General features: G+C 36.1%; 1 protein-coding gene across 1 annotated transcript; it reads left to right on the top strand.

The window, feature by feature from the left end:
• The first annotated feature begins 754 nt into the window (after nt 1-754).
• swap70b (switching B cell complex subunit SWAP70b) lies at nt 755-18,736 on the top strand. The gene is made up of 12 exons (XM_060878030.1): nt 755-922; nt 2,559-2,699; nt 6,532-6,705; nt 7,558-7,785; nt 8,296-8,442; nt 9,075-9,183; nt 9,309-9,490; nt 12,411-12,518; nt 14,227-14,393; nt 16,266-16,464; nt 17,631-17,727; nt 17,861-18,736. Exons 1-12 carry the CDS (start codon nt 815-817, stop codon nt 17,977-17,979), a joined length of 1,779 nt encoding a protein of 592 aa, XP_060734013.1. The 5' UTR covers nt 755-814; the 3' UTR covers nt 17,980-18,736.
• The last annotated feature ends 1,755 nt before the right edge of the window (nt 18,737-20,491 follow it).

The raw sequence follows: 20,491 nt of genomic DNA on the forward strand, positions 1-20,491 counted from the left end.
TCTCTTATTTCTTATTTCTCTCCTATTTCTTTCAAATTTGCAGATTCAGGAAGGGGGTGTAAAATATGACCATCTGTACTAAGCACTAAGGCAATACATTGTGGTTTATCATTCTGATGCTAAAGTTGCTGCTCTATTTTCTTTGCTTTTTTAAGTCTTTAGTGGTTGTGTATGACACTCATGTCACAGTGGGACACATTAGAGCACGCTTGCAATCAAGCACATAAAGGATAAAGTTGACGTTTAACTGTTAACTCATAAACTCATCATGCAGTGCAGCTACTTTATATGACAAATGAGTTATGGTTAGAGTTGCAGCTTGGTTAGTTAGAGATCTTGGCATGAAAGTTGAGACTTTGGAGCCCTGTCTGTTGGGCAGAGCCAATAGATGAGGAGACGGACAGCTGGACTCACTTGGTTAGTGAGTGATTTAGTATGGCTTGAAGAAGGATTAAATTCCATTGGCACGAGTGTTATTGAGCAGTCCATTGAGCACTAGGTGGTATGTATTAAATAAAAAAAAATTTTGGACCATTGAATATGACGCATTAATATTGATTATGAATATTGATAGGTAATTTGTTCATGTTGGATTTTTCATCAGCATCTACAAAGCAATAACGCTGAAGTACCGCATATTATTGTATTGCTGTAAGCACTTAGACTGCTGTATTGACGCACTTCGAGCTGCTGTGTGTGAGCGCTGTGTGAGCGCTGTACTGAGTGCAGTTTAGTCCACAGTCACGTGACCTGCGCTCGGTCCGTGCGACAGGAACCTTCTCCGAGCAGAAGTGTGAAGAACCTCAGCCAGTCTATGCCGCTCGAAATGGGACTAAGGGACGAACTATTAAAGTCGATATGGCATGCTTTCACAGCGCTGGATTTGGACAAAAGTGGGAAAGTGTCAAAGTCTCAGTTAAAGGTAGGATTTTGTCCAGAACGGAACACTTAGTAGTTTTTGTTCTGTTTTTTTTTTTTTTTTTTGTTCTCTAACTTTGTTCCTCCAGTCCGCCGTGCACTATCGGCTAGGGTTAACTATTAAATTACACACCAAAATATCTATTTTATCTTCACTCAGATATTATTTCAGGAATGAACACTTACCATGACCTACACACACATGTTTGGTTGCCATAGTGTTGGAGCCAGAGACAGTAGACTGGACTGATGTGAGTGATAAAAATAAAAGCAGGTTTTTTGTGCTGTGGTTTTGTTCAGCACAATGTAAAGCACTTTGAAGCGACTTTTCGGCGACATTTTAAGTAACCCAAGTAATTCAATCATTCACTTGGTATTATACTGTGCTGAGTGTTGCACAGACGACCACAGAAACAGGAGCCACACATTACTGTCCTGTCTGAAATGTAGTGGTAGTAGCTATTAGTAAAGCACAATAAACAGAACAGTGAAAGGTTTTTTAAACTTTCATTCCTTGTTTTGAGGTGTGTGTGTGATCTGCTTGAATAGATTCTGAAGAAAATATATTATGATGATTAACTTTTTTTAGATTAGTGATGAAATTAATGCAAGTTAGTGCCAGATTTAAAAATCAAGAAGAAAGAAAGATAATTGCATCGCCATCATTAATTTTATATGATGTCTTTTTAATACTGTAGAGCAGGTATTTGAACAAAATTTGTCAAGGTCATTATGCAAATATGTAAATAAAGTAGCAAAATGGTGAAAAGTTAGTTTTTAATGCGTAACCATTACTGAGAGTTCATAACTATAATAATACACATACAAAATGCTTAGGTTTTATTTTGCTCTGCTGTTTTGACTAACAGCACAGACTTGGAACTGATGAGATATCGTTTGTTTTGAGACAGGAGAATAAACTCAACACTTATCTGTGAAAAGTCTTTTAACATCATTAACTTTTTTTAACAAGGCATGTTGATACTTTAATAGTCACTCAGAGGAATTAAAAATCTAAGAAAATATTAAAAACTTCATATCACTCATATTTGAGTGTTTTAAGCTGCGTTTTAAAATGACAGTGTAACACTACTGGTTTGAAGTTTACTGTGACTAGTCTTTTTTCTGAAATATATATATATATATATATATGATAGTTTACAATTACTGATAATATATAATATACCCAGAAAAGAGTATCATATATCATAATATAATTTGTGAAATACCCATTAGAGTCTTTTTATTGGGCCAAATGTACTTATTTTTATTTCTTTAGTTTCTTAGTTTTTTTTTATTTTTTTATTTCTTAGTTCTTTTTATTTAATACTGGTTCATAGATACACCTAGAAAGCTCCCAAGGTGTACATTCAATATAATTGTGAATGTAATAAATATGAACATGGTGGATGACCATTTTCAGTCATTTTCAAAATGGCTTTGGAGGAACTTGAAGTACAAAGATTAAGCATATATTGTTTAATCAAAGTACAAATTCCACAAAAGGAGAAGAGAACTGTAAACTTTGAACAAAAGAGCTTGCTATTGGCAAGCACAGCTTGTTGGTTTACCATGCTTACTATTAGGAAAAGTCACGGCATACTAAGTCATGGGTGTTATTATTTTGTTGTCACTTTCAGGTGCTTTCTCATAGCCTGTGCACTGTGATGAAGATTCCTCATGATCCAGTGGCTCTGGAGGAGCACTTCAGAGATGATGATGAAGGACCCGTCTCCAATCAGGGATACATGCCCTACCTGAACCGGTTCATTCTGGACAAGGTGAGCTTCTTGTGCTCAGTATTAGTAGTTTTCTTGCTAAAACCTTTCTATCTATGGAAGACCTTACAAGAGGTACTGAAAGTTAATGTGAGTGAGGCTTAACATTCCACTGCTGATGTCATGTTAATAGACTGTGGGTATATGAACTAGAAAACACTTGAATGCAACAGAGGGTTTCTTTGCTGGACACTTAGTTACACTGAAGTATCTTTTAGCCTTTCCTGGTGATAACAAAGGAATTAGGCTTGATTACGTTTGAAGCATGACACTATATGGAGGACACTGTGAATGGCTTTTTGAAGCAATAGAGGTGGTTTCTTTCATTATTGTGAAAGAGGAAGCCGATTAAGGAAGAGATATTTCACAACTCATCTCTTGTGGGATCCAGGAAAATGAGGTTTCACATGTATTAATTTTTCTTAAGATAATCTTTAGTTTTACAATAGTATGTTTTAATGTTTAACCTTAAGCCAGTGCTCAGTTTATGAATTCACAGGATACTTCTTTAATGGTAAATGTGAGGCAGTGTTTCATCTACCACCCCCCAACCCATATCACTCCTTTTGTGATCCGCCTTTCCCTTTTCCTTGACCACCAGCATGACTCACTGCCAAATCTGTTCGCTCAGTCTGTAGTTTGATTGTACCAAATGTCTCACCATTTCTTTCTTTCTTTCTTTCTTTCTTTCTTCCTGTATGTGTATGTGCGTGTGCGTGTGTGTGCTTTAACTGAGTCAACTTCTTGTTGCTGCCACATTAGGGCCACCTACATTACACATCCAACTGTTATGAGACAAAGTTGCAATTCTGGACCATTTGTGTAAGAGCAGACCTTGGACTATTTTGGGTGTCTTTGTGATCCTGTAAAATGGTTGCTTTCACACAAGTAGTGTTTTAGAACTTACTCACTTATTATAAAAAGCAAGGTCTCAAACAGGGACGGTGTGTTTAGTCCTTGGTATAGAAAGCTGTGTTTAGCTGTGGCAGCTAGTGAAATCTGTTTGTTTAGGAACTGACATGTACACTACTGAATAAACACAGATGAATTAGGGTTTCAGCTCATGGGTTCTGTCATGAGTGTATGTGGTGGATTTCCTGGTTTTACAGTGTTGTCCTACTGTAGTTTTCTGTTTTGTAGGTCAGATGTGAAACTGAGTACTTTTTTGTCTATAACATTTGTCTCAGATCCTGGAATGCATTGTTAATGAAGTACTGTGATGTCAGAGGGTGAACAAAAGAGCAGGACTTTTATACAAATGCAAGACCAAAAATAGAGCATCTCTCCTAATGAACATTGCCGCTGGGTACCATGTGTACCACGATGGCCTTGTGGTAAAATTGACCCAGTTCATACAAGTTTAGGTACTTGTCATGTATTCTTTATAGTCCTTGTGCTTTTGTTTAAAAAATCATTTATCTCATAAGTATGAATTGTATTAAATATCTAGTTTACTATTAATAAAAAGAGAATTTTGTGAAGGATTTTTAATAGAACATGAACATGAAAATTCTTTTCCTGAATTGTGTAAGGTCGTGAATGGAATTGTTGAATTGTGTCCTTATGCCTGCTTCTGGTGATAAGGCCTGTTTACAAATCTCACTGCCTCTCAGCTCTGTAGAATGCAAATGGCCAGTTTTCTCTGTAGCTCAGCAGCAGTTGTGACCGTTCTGGCCTCCACAAGGCTCCTATTGTGTAGTCCCACAGTGCACAAAACTAAATGGGAGGTGTGTGTGTGTGACGTAAACTAGTGCACACTTTTACAAAAAAAAGATCTTTCAAAATAAATCCAGCTGTGTGTTTATGGATTATAGTGAGGCAGCATTTGTGTATGCATGTTTATTTAAAAGCTAAGGTTGTTTTAACCACTATATCAGCAATAGGCTTTGTTTGCACATGTTTGTGCTTTCACACTGATATAAATCTGTGCTTCTATAGAGTATTTTCTGTAAACCCCAAGGACACATTTGTGGAACAATGAGATCATAACTTGCCCTGCATAGCACTCCAACACCATTTAATAACTTTCAGCTATTGCTGAATTTGCAGTGCTTTGTAAGTGGTAACTTGCAAATTGTTTCACACCTCTTTAGGATAAAGCTCATAAAAAATCTACTGTACTTTCACTTTTACAGTTAGAGGCCTGCATCGTTATTGGTTTTGTTTTACTGTGAACTCCAAACATGCATGCAATTTGTGTTCAGTGTTACAAATTCAACCAAGTATTGTGTTTGTGTATTAATTTTCTAAGGCCAACATTTCTATTAAATCATTTAAAATGTATTTTATTCACTGTGTGCATAAACAGAGAAGGAACTGGTAATTGAGAAGACTACCCCAAGATGATGAAATGAAATTGCAACCTGAGGGGGCATTTTTTACCGGTAGTAGGTGTTAAATTACAAGTTGAAATTTTGCCTCAAATGCAGCATAACAGTAGTTAACAGGTGGATTTAGAAATAGGAATAGATAAGAATTGATCCAAGTCCCATAAAATATATTTAAGATATATTGAGTCATGATTTTGGGTACATTCCTGTACAGGTACAATTATTTAAATTAAATTTATTAATCATGTAAGACGTAGTGTATACAGGGATGGCGTGGTGGTTCAGCAGGTATTGTGTGCCTTTCTTTGTATGAACTATACAATAGACTGTCCTTTTCAGAGTGTATCCCTGCATTGCAGCCTTAGATATCCTTCAAGAATGAATAAAGATAGATGAATCATGAATGCATTATTGGCATCCTGCTCTTTCAATAGTTCTATCACAAGCACCTATGGACAAGTAACCAGAAGTATATAACTGTAGTATTGCGGAAATCTGAATTAGGCCCTTCATGTGACAATTGTTTGATTGATTTATTTATTTATTCATTCATTCACATTCATTTCAGTTTTTTTATATGTGCTTTTCATAGTTAGGGTTGTGGTTTATCTGGATCCTATTCAGAGAAAACTAGACAGAAGTTAGGAACACACTGAAAGAGTTGCCAAACAAATCTGACAAGCATGAACACTGAAAAACCACTACATACCCATTTACACACTCATCACACGTCGGAGCTATTTACTATATACAGTTCAAATCTCTGCATTTTGTGGAGAAGCCAGAGGAAAGTAATATAGATGTAGGAAGTACATGCAAAACTCCATATAGTCAGTTACCAGGATGGAACCAGGAACCCTGGAGCTCTGAGGCGGCAATGCTACCCACTGTCCCACCTAAAGGCCGGCTAACACTGCATCCAAACATTAGAGACATCCTTCATTGAAATTCTTCAAGAATAACATGTAATACATGACACTTTGTGCTTAAACATTTGTTTTAATTAATTCAGCTTCATCACCTGCATAATTCTGGTCAAGGTTGCAGTGGAGCCAAATCTTATTTGCAGGAATCTTTGCCTACCTAACTGCCCTGGTTGGAAAAAGTAACTAAACTCTGAACTGCTTGTGGATGAAGTAGACTTTTTTATTCTTGTTTCCGTGCTAGTTTGTATTTTTCAGTAAAACTAAAGTTTTATTTAACAGTGAAGGAAAAAAGAACTCTCTTCTAATTAAAAATGTTTGTTAGCTTACAGTGTTCCATGAAATAGATTGTTTGAATTGAGGATGTTTGCTTGGCTGTAGAGCTGTCCTGCTTCCCAGTAGAAGCTCATGTGAATTAGGCACTGGACGACTCCTTATTATCAGCAGCTTTGTTTAGTGTTCCAGAGGTAGCCCTGGGAACGCTGGCCCTGTGCCAATAGAAAGCATGCAGCAATGTGTGTTCTAATCACCTTTTCATTTTTGTCAGTAACTTTCTCTGTATGTCTTCATCTCTTACATCAGGTACAAGACAACTTTGATCGAGTGGACTTTAACAGGATGTGCTGGACGCTATGCGCCAGGAAAAACCTCAACAGAAATCACCTGCTCATATCTGATGATGATGCATTTAAGATTTGGTGCATATTTAACTTTCTCTCAGAGGACCGGTACCCTTTGATCATGGTCACTGAGGAGGTATGATGCAAACCATTGTAGGACTGTGTTAAACAGTATTTGGAATTTTTGTAGAAAAAAAGTAGTTTACGGTGATGGACATAGAAAACCATGACATGAAATGTCATTTCCTCCACAATGTATATAATGTTTGGTCATAAATGGAGTCTTCACCTTTTTATGTCATACCCATTACTGAATAAAACATAGGCTTGTAGAGGTTTTTTGTCTTAAATAAGACTGAAATAGTAAGATTATTTTATGTCCCTAACTTATTAAACCCCAAGCCAATAAACTGACATTTCCATTCTAGTTACCTTAACTGTTTCTTTCATGTATGCTTTCTATAACACAATCTGCTGCCTCTTATTCCTCTGAAGATACATTAATAGTCTTAGGACTAATAGGAATCAGTAGTAATCAGTGTGTTAAATTAACACTGATATTAATATGAATTCAGTGATCTTAATATCACTGATCTGGCATTTATTTCATTCCTTATAACCTTCCTTTAGTAACATAAAAGATATTAAAGGCAATAGTCATGTAGTTATTATTATCATAAAGAAGTACCAGGAGCAAAAACGGAACTACTCAGCTTCCTGTAATACTCACCAGGTTCATGTTGCCATTGTTATTTTGATTATGTGGAATGCAGCATCATAGACTTGTGACTATATTATTTTTGTATCTGTGTGGATTTGTTTAATTTCTCTGAATCCTTACCTGAATTTGCACAGTTAATTTAATAAACATTATAAAACGGTTTAGTGCAGTGGTAAATTCTGCAATATAGAGTACCACATGCTATTTTTTAATATTCATAGGGTGAGTTTTATGATTAACCTTCATCCTTCTTTCGTTGTTCCCTAGATTGAGTATTTCCTGCGTAAGTTGACAGAAGCGATGGGTGGTAGCTGGATCGAGGAGAAATTTGAGGATTACAAGATGCAGCTGAACTTCAAACAGCAGTGCCTGAATGTGTGGGAGCTGATCGAGTTGGTTGGCAAGGGGCATTTCAGCAAAGGGATGGACCGCCAGACCCTCTCCATGGGCATCAGTGAGGTTTTCCAGGAACTCATACTGGATATGTTGAAACAGGTGAATCAGAGCCTCACAGATATGGTTCATGTAAATCATGAGTCTATGTCTTATATAGCTCCTTCAGGGTTGTCTTGGTAGAATGGATTTGTTTACTTAATTTAAGCTACTGTGATTTAAGCTAGTCTGTCTCAAGCAGATGTTCCTGACTAATCAGCCTTCTTTATGAGCATGCACTCTGAGTAGTTCCTGCAAAACTCTTTGCATGGGGTGCATTGTCTGTTGTGTGAGTATGTTTTGGAAAATGCAGGTGGTATCAATGGAACTCTCTGATACCAGTGGTGTTTTCTATTTGGATTTAAATTGGTATGCACAGAAGAGGGGAAAGAAACCATTGCCAAGGCCAGATGCACAACCACAGTCAGAGACTAGAATTACGAAGTAAAAATTGCCCATGTGCTTTATAGTTGAATACTGAAATTGAAATACTGAAATTTATATCATTTGGCAGTCTACCATTTTCAAAGAGGAACACACTGAACCATAGTTAAAGTCCGCTCTATTTTTTAGGGTTATATGATGAAAAAAGGCCACAAACGGAAAAACTGGACAGAGAGGTGGTTTCTGCTGCGCCCCAATTCGATCTCATACTATGTGAGTGAAGATCTGGCAGAGAAAAAAGGAGACATTCTGCTGGATGGGAACTGCTGTGTTGAGGCAAGTGATATATTTCAAAATGAACCCTTTGTGTTGCATTATGGCTGGCTGGTAACTCAGGAATCTCCTTATTTCAATAGCATTTCAATAGCAATAGCAATAGTATTTGATTTGGTAATGCAGATATGCAGTGGTGTGAAAAAGTTTTTGCCCCTTCCTGATTTTAAATTGGATTTTGTTTTCCGTTAATAATAAAAACCTTCTTTTAAAAACTGCATGTTGTGTTTACTTATGCTATCCTTGACTTATATTTAAATTTGTTTGATGATCTGAAACATTAAAGTGTGAAAAACGTGCAAAAAAAAAATCAGGAAGGACGCCAACTTTTTTTTCACACCACTGTAGATTGCAAGTTTTATTTAAATGAAATTATAGGCCTACAGTATATACTTTTTGCCTTATTGTGAACTTAAATGTGACCTCAACACAAAATGGTAACACCAGTGTAAACCTCATTCTAAGTTTATCCAACCACTTATTATTTTAATGTAAGTTCAGTATGCAAGTGTTGATGAATGACGATGCAGTTGCAGTATGCAGAGATAATTCTTGTATGTTACGTAATCAATTTCCTTCCGTTTCCACCATGATTTGATGAATTCTGATGAATCATTTCCATGCTATTTCTGCAGTCGTTACCAGATAAGGAGGGGAAGAAATGCCTATTCTTTGTCAAGTGCTCAGACAAAAGTTATGAGATCAGTGCCTCTGATAAAAAGAAGAAACAAGAATGGATCCAAGGTTGGATGCATATAGAAACCACACCGATATTGTTGATTATAAAGTTTGCTTCATTAATTAATATAAATATTACATACATTAGAAATATAATGTACATAATATTCTCTTTTCTGTTTGACTCTCAGCCATTCAGACGTGTATCTCTCTGCTGAAGTTAGGCCGTCCGGCTCCACATCATGAAGCTCGACAAAAACGGCGAGAGCTACGGCAGAAACAACAAGCTGAGCAGGAACAACTGGAACTTAGGATGAAAGAACTGCAGACAGCCAACGAGAACAAGCAGAGAGAGCTCGAGGCTATGAGAAAGGTCTGTAAGCTCCTCTCATTATAAATCCTGTTAAGTAAGCACGTGAAACACACCCATTCTCTTACACCCACCTTCTAGACACCCACATCTTTAACCACACACTGAGCCTAATCTGATTTAAAGTCATGAATAGCTAAATACAGAATACACTTACAATGAAGGGGCTCTAAAGTATTGTTGAAGATTTAAAGGTTTTAGTTACATTAGTGAATAACAATTGGAGGTGACTGTGAGTGAATTTACATATACATCTGATAACAAAAGACTTTAGTTTATATTAGATCAATCCAGTTAAGGTGATTTTGTAGCTTGTAAGTTAGTCAGCTAATTTATTATGCCTCCTCCACTGAGTGGTGGAAGCATTATAATTTCATATGGCCTGTCCTAGTATCCATCCGTCTGAGATTCTTGTTAGCATGACATCTCAAAAACAAATGGTTGAATATTGACATTTACATGAAATTCTCAGTGTAAGCAGCAGATGAACTGATTAAGTTCTTGAATTGATCCAAAGAGGGTCAAGACCACAGCAACTTCAAATGTCTGAAATAGTTTTCATCAATAGTTTCTTTCTTGATATATATATATTTTAAGGGGCTTTGTGGCATACAAATTAATAGCAATAAGGACTAGACTAGACAAGTTTTGTTGACTTTGTATTGGTGTAGTGTTGATTAAATTCTTCTAGTAACATTTACAATGCATAATTTAACCATGACCGTATGTTTTTCGTATTTATTGTTTGGAAGTACAACTGACTTAAAAATAAATCTAGCTTATGGTATACATGCACTGGGTTAAAACTCAAATGTGTATATTTGACCTCTTGAAATGTTATGTCTTTTATCTTTATGTTTAAAGTATTATAGATTAAGTGAATTCACTGGTAAACCACTGAGGAAATACACAAAACTGTCTGGTGAATATGCGCATAAATGTGGTTATTCCTGTTTTTGCTACAGGTAGCTCTTTCTGAAGTAGGGCAATTTCATTCATGATGCAATATATTTTTGTCTCATATACTTTATGAGACAATATACAATATGCTATACTCTATAGCTTTGTTTACACCTTAATTTATTGTTACTTAAATAAACTTGCAAAATACTTACACAAAACACACAGGCTGAAGCCTTAATACTTGACGAGTTAATATAGAAGAGAGAAGGCATTAGAAGATGATAGTGATAGTGGATAGAGGATGTAGAGGCAGACAATAGTTAACTCTACTTAACTGGTATCTCTTCTTATTTTACATATGACTATGTAAAAGCATGTATGCAAATGTAGGTCATTGTATATTATTTGAGCAATAACTGCAAATTGTCTTAGTACCACTGGTAAAATGTAATTTTGTATCTGCAATAAATGACAGAACAGTATTGTTTTGATTCATCAGAACTACGATTGTTTATATACAGCAAGCAACACTTGTATTACACAACATTTAAGAATTCTGGTAGACTACTGCTGTGCAGACAGTGTGACTGACTCTGACAACAAGATCCCTTTGTCTGTCCCAGAGTGAGCCTGGGCTATAGTGTGAGTGGAGAACAATTTGCCATTGAGATCTACTGCCTGCCCCACTTGCCCCTTACAGAGATTAGAACAATAAGTGTACCAGAAGAGAGTAATCCAGGCTTGACACATGCTTGCAGAGCTCATTCTGATACACAGTACCTGCCTTGTGTCTCAGCAGTCCAACCTGGGATATCTCACACTACCCTGAGATACTGCAAATGGCATTGGGAGGATGAGTCTCACCCTGACACGTGCGTGTGAATAATGGGAGGTGAAGATAGTGACAGCTGCAGTCAGTTGCCTTGATGGTGTTACTGAGCATAGCATTGATTGTTCCAGTTCCAACCCTAGAAAATTAATAATGCAAATGTGGTTACATTGTATATTGTTATAGATATTGTTCAATATCTTGAACTGTTAATATATTGTTGTTAGAGAATGATTCCTGCTTACTGTGTACTGAGGCAGAACTGAAGCAGGGGAGTTTGCTTGCAGCTTTACAGATGTTTTTGTTTAACACTTGCACACGCTGGTAGTCAATTAAACAGGAAGATCTCTCTGGAAATAGACTTGCGTTGGGTTGTGTGTGGCTGGTTTAGTGAGAAGATCTACTGTGTCAGGATTTATTGCTGGCCAAGTTGTCTGTTGCATGCTGGTTTATTGGTGTTGTGGTTTTCCTCTGCCCACTTTTAATGTCCATCACTGTGTGAGCTTTAAGCTCTTTGTAGCAAAGTGCTGGGTTGCCTTTCTTAATTGTAGAGATTTTCAAGGTGGCAGAGTGTCTGCTTAGTTACTTGACACTTACATAAACAAGATAAACATGTTATAATTTCCTCTGAAAGAAATATAAAAGCAATGTGTACTCATAGTAATTCCAAATACAGAGAGTGCATCAAAGTCAGGATTAGTATACGAGTTAAGAACATGGATGCTAATTTAAGAAATTCATAGATGGATCTCAGATAAACCTACCAATTTGTGACATCAAATTTATAAAAATAATGTCCTAGCCCTTGTATGAATGTATATTGCTTGTATAAAAATATATTTCTTATTCTTTTGCCTTTCTGCATTGAAGATACTTACACAGGTTGTGTCTTTGAATATTGTTATAGAATACAAAAAAAACATAAAAAACAGTACTCATGTGGCTATAAAGTGAGGATCAGGAACAGAATGTAAATAAGTATGATGTCATTTTATAATGGGTCTTGTCAAATAATCAATGATGGTGTTGTTGATTATTTTCCATCAAAACCTCTTGTTATTCTTTGTGTACAACAGCAATTTGCCCAACATGAGCCTTTTTTCATGAAGAACAATATACCTTTTCTCTACTCACAATTACATTTAACCTTGTGATTAAAGTATGTTGATATTATCTGTCACTGTTGGCTAGAAACTGGAAGACGCAGCAGCCACGGCAGCTGAGGAGGAACACAGGCGTCTGCAGACCCAGAACCAGTTGGAGGATCTTTACAGAGCTGAAATGGAGAAGGAGAAAATGGTTTTTTTTTTTTTTTTTTTTTTACAAATTTTATAATATTATTATTGTTGTTCACACAGCTGAATGGAACTAACCACATCACATTATATTCATCTTCAGTCTTTTCACTGCTGTTCATTTTAGTATCTAGGTTACTGGAAATACCCCAGTGAAAAAGCCCCTTCTTAGTTTAGGACTGTGCTTTGTCTATTGACACACCCTCATATTGGGGTGTGCAAAGATGTTGGAACATTTGTGAACTGCAAAGTGCCTTCAGTTACTTTTAACTATATTTGGAAAAGTTTAGGAAGTTAATTCAAGCTTAACTTCTCTTTTCTCCTGTTATGCTTTGAAACATGGAAGCACACAGCCACATATATCTGAATAATAACTGCAACACCCTCATTCACATGCACACATGCATATATACACACAATAAGTGTCACAGTAAATTTGCATTAGGTCAATCACAGTGGTTTATAAAAAATATTCCTTAAAATGATTCATAAAAATAACTAAACCTGAATGTTCCAGTCAAAAAATAGGAGAAATTATTTATATTTGTTCTAAAAACCCTTTGTTATATATTACTGTGGCTAAAAACAAAGCCTTTTCAACCCAATACAGACAGCTGATCTACATAAATCAGGTAATGTGTATGCACAAGCAAAACTCACAGTTAAAAATGCTTTAATTCATAGAATAATTTGTACAATATGAAGAGTCTCTGGTATAGTTTTGCTAATTAGCTAAATATTTCAGTCCAAAAACTGATTGTTTCTGCCAGGATGTTCAGATTTAACTATCATCGACTATCAATAATTACCATCTCACTAACACAATTTAAACTCTAGGCTAAACCTGTGGTTTAAATAGGGAAGTTGAGATGCACAAACCTTGAATGCAGACAGTGTTATTGTGGTCTGTTTGTTCCTGCTATCAATTTTACAAGTTGGCTGTTTCGAGCCATTTTCTCTTCGCTCGGTGGAGCTTTTTTCTTATGCAATAAGTATTTAAAATGAATGAACTAGAGAAAAATGTTCTCTCAGCAGCTACAGTTCACAAAGTCTCTTTTTCCGAAACTGAAATCTTAGTGATGACCACAGGTTCTCAAAGTTTGTTTTGGGCACTTCTTAGAAACCCAAACAAAATCGTCCTTCGGTCCTCCTGATATGGAAATGTATTTGTAGTTCACCTAAAATGCCCCAAAATACCCCATTATAAAGCAACCTCTGCTTCATCTAACAGACACAGATTTATTTCAAATTCATTGTGCCAAAGTTCAAAGCCAAAAAAAAATATATATATATGTTGACTAACTATACAGTTTATTACACACTTTGAATCGTTTCAGATGTGTTAATTACAAGTAGTGAAGATAGTTTACCAAGGTTGCACAGAGATAAATACAGAATAAATCACTATTCATCATTTGTTAGACACCCTTATCCAGAGCAAATTACATTTCATTTCATTCTATGCATGATCAATAGATGGTTCAAGGCACAGGGGCCCAGCTGTGGCAACTTGGTGGACCTGATTTGAACTAAAATGTAATTTTGTATATGCAATTTTGAACCTTAACGACTGAGCTACCACATCCTTGTCTTTGTTTTTCTTTCATCATGTATTTGGTTATGGCAACAAATACCATGTTCTTTTGAAACTAGTCCTTAAAAGATAGCTTTTTTAGGGACAAACTGTATTAATATTTATATGGATGTATTAGGTAAGGCTGCAGATGGAGGAGCAGGTTGCACAGAAGTCCAGTGAGCTAGAGCAGTATCTGCAGCGTGTTCGGGAGCTGGAGGATATGTACCATCGCCTGGAGGAGGCACTAGAAGACGAGAGGCAGGCCAGGCAGGATGAAGAGACTGTACGAAAACTGCAGGCCAGGTACCCACACAAAACACAATATTCAAACCAGAGTCTACTGGGTAAATGTCAGCAGGGAATTGGTGTTTTTCATTTCGCTGATTTGGGACAATACCTAAAAAACAACCACTTTCTATAGTGAGCACATCAAGTATACACTGTCAGACACATTTACTTTCACACTGTCAGTTTCCTTTTCTCTCGGGCTTTCACAAGTCATGAGTCCTCTTTGTACTGGGGCAATACCATGTGTTACTCTGTGTATATGCAGGTGCTACTCTGTGGTTTTATTTAATTCCAGTTCAGTCATGTAGCTGTTTTTTCCCTGTTCTCTTCAGAAACTTACCCACCAGATTAGGCTTTTTGTTTTTTTATTTTTATTTATTTTTAGAAAATGTTGTGCTATTCACTGTATGTTAGTTGTGTATTGTGTGTATACGGAAACACAAAATTATAAGCGCTTTATCCTTGAAGGCTATTATAATGACTGCTGTAGCTATTAAACCACTATATATTGACATAACATTATGACAGACAGACAGACAGACAGACAGACAGACAGACAGACAGACCAAAAATGCACTTTATGTACAAATTCATAATGTGCATAAAATATGTGACCTTGTGTGACATGGATGCAAGTTTTATCATAATTTATCATAATTGAATACTGGGTGAAATTATGATAAATAGAGTTACAAATCTTATATGAATATCTTATTGTCAGTCACATAACAAACACAACATACTTTTAATTGTCTCTTTCATACACTGCATTTTTAATCAAATATCAAATAATGTGTAATGTTTGCTGTTGGCAAACAGTACACACCCAAGTAAGCAAATAGTAAGATCTGCCAACAAAAGTCCTTTTTAGTCATTCTAGTGGATAGGGAAGTACAGAAGTAACAGAAACAGTGACACGAGTGAGGTATTTGCAGGATGTGATTTCTGTCTGACCAATGTCTGACCTATCATAATGCCTGTTGTCTTCCTGCCTTTGTGCTGACTATTACCAGCTCAGCACTTTACAAAACCTTACTGCAGTAGTTGCATTTTACTTTATAAGTATTTTATAGGAGGAATATTTTTAAACATTAAGGCACAAATCTTTTTTAGCTAAATTTTTTTTTCTCTTGCATTCATATACCGATCTTGCATTAGTGCAGGACTTTAGGACCGTATCCAACTGACGCGCATTTATAAAGGTTCATTTTGTATTGGTTCTAAATTGCATACATAATTTTGTACTTTTTAAGCTGTAATAATACATGAGGACCCTGATCTCGGGTGCTGATTTAAACCAATCTGAGTGAGGGGATAATTAAGGTTAATTATTATTGAAAAATAAATTACAAATAAAAAAATTAATTACATATAAAAACATAAACAACACAGACATTCTATATTTTATTGATAATGCTTTTACAAAATTAAATTGCTTTTGAAATTGAGGAGAAATTCTCTTTGGAGAAATATTGTACAAAGCAAAAATATTGATTCAAAGGCCATATTTAATAAATCCAATACAACAAAATTGTTTTAAAAAAAATCTACTTTCTTTTGAACTCTTTTCAATGGAACCAGTTAAGGTTTAATTATAACCATCCTTTGACAAAGTTTGTTATATCTAAAGCTTTAAAGTTTATTTCTTAAAACAAAAAGTAGTCCATGTATAGACATGTTCATAAGATTCTTTAAATTCATGCTGAATGATTAATTGTTTTTTGGGATTTTAATGGGTATTAGAATTATATTTATCAGCTTTTAAGGAAGGAACATTCAGATAGGTTTTTACACACAACATGCTTTAAAGTCAGACTTTGCAGTGCAAAAACAAAATAGTAAACCTAGTAGACATTAACGCAGGTTTGTGTGTGGTGTCTGATGCAGTTTGCTTGAGGAAGAGGCATTAAAGCGCTCAGAGCTGGAGCAGATCCACCTGCAGCAGCAGCAGGCTATCTCTCAGACAAAGGCCGAGAAGGAGGAGCTGGAGAGAGCACGATTGGAGAAGGATAGTGCGCTGCAGGACGCAATGCAGCAGCTCCAGAGGCTGGAGACAGAGAGACAGAGCGCACTGGAGCAGTATGAGGTACTGCACAGGATGTTGTCTGTCCTTTATATTGATTTATTGTTTACCCATTATAAAGTGTAAAAATTTCTTGACCTTCAGTACCTCATTAACAGTAGTGTCATTTAATGGGTTACAATATTAAGGGCGTAATATTCCTATCATGTTTTTTGAGCAAGGTTGAGCTAGTAGACCCTTAGGGCTTACTAGCATGCTACTTCATTTCATTGGCTCTCTTCTTGTTTGAAACCGATAACTCCAATGTTTTGATATGTCTTTTGAATATCTAAAATCTTTGGACTGCTGTCTTCTGAAATCCTTAGTCGAGACAGGCATTGTAAAATTTTTAAGCTCTCATGCTGATCCCTTTTGATCCATCCAAAGTCTTTTAGAAAAAATAAAGTTGAACACAATACAGTGCTAGTGGAACCTGTTGGTTACAGTGAGGAAGTGCAGATCGTAATGCGTCTTAAAACATGGGGCTTGTCGTTGTGTTGTTGTGTTTGTTGATTTTGCCAGTAAGATTACATTACCAATAGATTTTCTTTTACTTAGGCTTTTAAGATTTTCTTTTACTTTAAACTTTGTTGATACGAGTCCCCCTACTCTAAAAAAAACTATATATCTCTAATTGTCATTCTTCAAAACAAAAAAACAAAGAAATCAGTTTCCAGAGCAGTTTGTGGTTGTGTTCTGAAACAATACTTTAGACTTCAAAGGTCATGTATATGACAAAATGAATCAAGCACTGATACAAGACTATAGTAAAGTATGCTTTTTTTACACATGCCTCAAAGCCTTTCCCCAACATGTCATTTGTGCTCCAAGGTTAGGCAGGGAAAAATAGTCACCCTGTACAGCGGTGAGTTACACAATATTAGAATCTGAAATTCCTGATTATATATGCGAATGTTTTTCATAAAAAATTCAGGATAAAATTACCCAAAAAATAAAATACAGTGACACTCCTGATAAAATTTTTTCCTGACTGGTTCCTGATCTTGACAGTCTTCCTTAGATGATGTAATGGGTTGAATTGATGAAAGTGAAACTTGTTAGTAGTTCAAGATCAAATATTAGATACCTTTAGACAGCAGATAAGATACCCTTATTTTTTGTTTAGAACGCCCTCAAGTGGCCTAATCTAAAAGTATCTGACTTTAGATCCTGTGTTTCCTAATGAACAGGAAGTAATGAAGAAATTGGAGGATGCTGCTAATAAGACAAAAAGCTGGAAAGACAAGGTGGCCCATCATGAGGGACTCATCCGTCTTGTACAGCCTGGTAATGATCTGTATTTTTGCTCACCTCGATCTTTATTTAATCCATGCCCTGGTGTGTTTGTCACCAGTTCCACATGTTTTTGCCTGAATGTTCACACATTGGCTTTTTCATTTGTCTGTGTGTGTTTATTCAGGCCCAAAAGGACCTCAGAAGATCACCAACTGGGGTCCTGCAGCCTTCACAGACACAGAACTGAGTCTGAGAGAGAAAGGCTGGAAGGAGAGGAAAAGCAGGCCTGATCAGACCCAATGAAGAATAATTGCTGTTCTGCCTGCATTACTGCAAAGTGTTCCTGTACATCTAACCACTACTGAATGGGGGAACATTGGCCAAGTAGGCCACATTCCACTCAAACGGACCTTTGAAACTTGTGTGACTGCGTTGTAGACTCTAATTTTGCTGTATCTGTTATTATTCCAGTTATACTGTAACATTGCAGGGCATTTTGTGACTCATTTGAAGGGATTCATATATTTGTTTTCATATTCATATTCTACACAGATATGTTGGTTTAGGTGTATTTTCTTCCAAAGTGATGACAGATTTTGCACAGAATTAATTAAAAATGTCAAAGATCATTTTAAAAGTAAAAAAAAAAAACACCCAGCAATTTTAGTGTCATTCACCCAGCAATTTTAAAAACATCTTCAAAAATCTAACCTTCTCAGTTTTTGTGACCTAATTTAGTATTGTTCAAATGAAAATGGGGCACAATAAACAGCAGAATTTGTTGAAGTGATGAATGAAGTATGATGTAGAAATATGGTTTTGTACTTTGTGTAAAATAACATGACACACGCAAAATACAGTTATTGAGGTAATTTTGTTTATGGACCCATGGCTACTACAGTATTTAGCTGTTATAACACCAGAGCAGTACTGTTATTAAAACCTTTAACAGATATCAATGTCTGTGAATTGTTTTTGTCACAAAAAAGTATTGTGCATGTTTGTATCAAACTAACATAATGTTCAGAACTGAGACTTTTTCTTTGCAAAGATTCATTAAAAAAAAAGTTACGTTATGTTTGTGTTTGAAATTTTTCGTTATCAAAAGTTATAGATTAAATGTAGCACCAGTGTAGCCTGCTTATTATTAGGATATTACTACTTATTATTATTTATTATGTTGGCTTTGGAATGAGTGTGTGTGTGTGCCCTGCGATGGGTTGGCACTCCATCCAGGGTGTATCCTGCCTTGATGCCCGATGACGCCTGATCCCCGTGACCCGAGGTAGTTCGGATAAGCGGTAGAAGATGAATGAATGAATGAATGTTGGCTTTGTAGAAGCCAAAATTCTGTTTTCCTATTTCAGCTTAGACAAAAATTTATAAAATTTAATGAGGCCTAGGGCTTTAGAGCTACATGCACCAAATTCGGATATGTTGTAGACCCTGGTCTGAAGTTTGTTGCTATTACTTTTCTAAGCGATACGTGTACCGGTACTTCCGGTACCGGGTCTCAAAGTGGCCTTTTTTCCCATAGACTCCCATTATAAACTTTGGAGGTTTATAACTCGGCGAGTTTTCGAACTATCTACACCAAACTCGGCCAGGTCCTTTAGGGTGATACTCTGAACAAAATTTTAAATTGGTGTACCGACTGGCCTTTCGGTTGTGCCGCAGCCCCGCCCCCAATATATGCAAAATCAAAAAACTTTTTACAACATGGACATGTGACATATCAAAACACTCAGAACAATGAGGGGAACTTCCTCGCGTGTATTCTGATGACGTCACGTGATGTCACGTGAAAATAAAAAATGTTGCATAACATGGGCATGTGATGTATCAAAACACTCAGCCCAATGAGGGGAACTTCCCCAGGAGTATTCGGATGACATCATATGCTCGTCTCCACTTGCCTCCAAATGTTTTGGCACCCTATCTTTCTGTCCACTTGCCTCCAAAAGTAACAATGTCCCTTATGTCCACTCGCCTCCAAAAAGCACCAGCCTTTGCAAATACTTGCATCATCAAAGCCAACATCAAAGTTTGTCATGACGAACTTTACAAATCTAGTTATTATTTGATTGTTTATTTGTTTACTTATTTATTTAGGAAATATCTTTAACTTTCCTGTATGGTGTAAAACACAGTTTTCCAGCCCGCTCCTGCAGCTTTGATGTCATGCAATTTGTTTTTGAAATTATAAACAATTTTCTGATTAAAAAACAAAACAAAACAACAAAAAAACCCTTTTCTGGGATATAGCAATTAGTACCAGCAGATGTCTCCATACACTAGTGAGAGAATAGACCCTGATGCAAATTTGCAAGATGCAAAATAAATTTTTATGACTTTCAGTGTTTTGCCTTTTGAAATCGGCATCATATGAGAAATAGGTTTTTACAAACTAACCGGCTTAAAGGTATAGCCTTTACACACATGAAGAAAAATAAGCTTCTGTGTCTATCATATTAATCATGCATTTAGGGTATTTGCTAGTGACATTTTTGGCAAGCTTTGAAAAAGACCTGTTACAAATAGCTGTTCTTGGACCTTTAAAAATGTATGTATTTATTTATTTATTTATTTATTTATAAATTTCTGGACCTGTTCTCTACTTTTTGAGCTCTCCTAAGACTTGCTCTAAATATGTGATTTATAGCTTAGGTTGTTGAATCTCTAACAGAGTTTAACTTGGGGTTAGTGTGTAAACGTGTATAAATGTGTTACTAATCAAGTGAGAGTGAGCGCAGCTAATAGTTAGACATCTCACACCTTGCCATTGTACTTCAAGAACAACATGACTGCGTTCCTC

The sequence above is a fragment of the Tachysurus vachellii genome, chromosome 9 (assembly GCF_030014155.1).
Source record: "Tachysurus vachellii isolate PV-2020 chromosome 9, HZAU_Pvac_v1, whole genome shotgun sequence".
In the NCBI taxonomy this organism is placed as follows: Eukaryota; Metazoa; Chordata; class Actinopteri; order Siluriformes; family Bagridae; genus Tachysurus; species Tachysurus vachellii.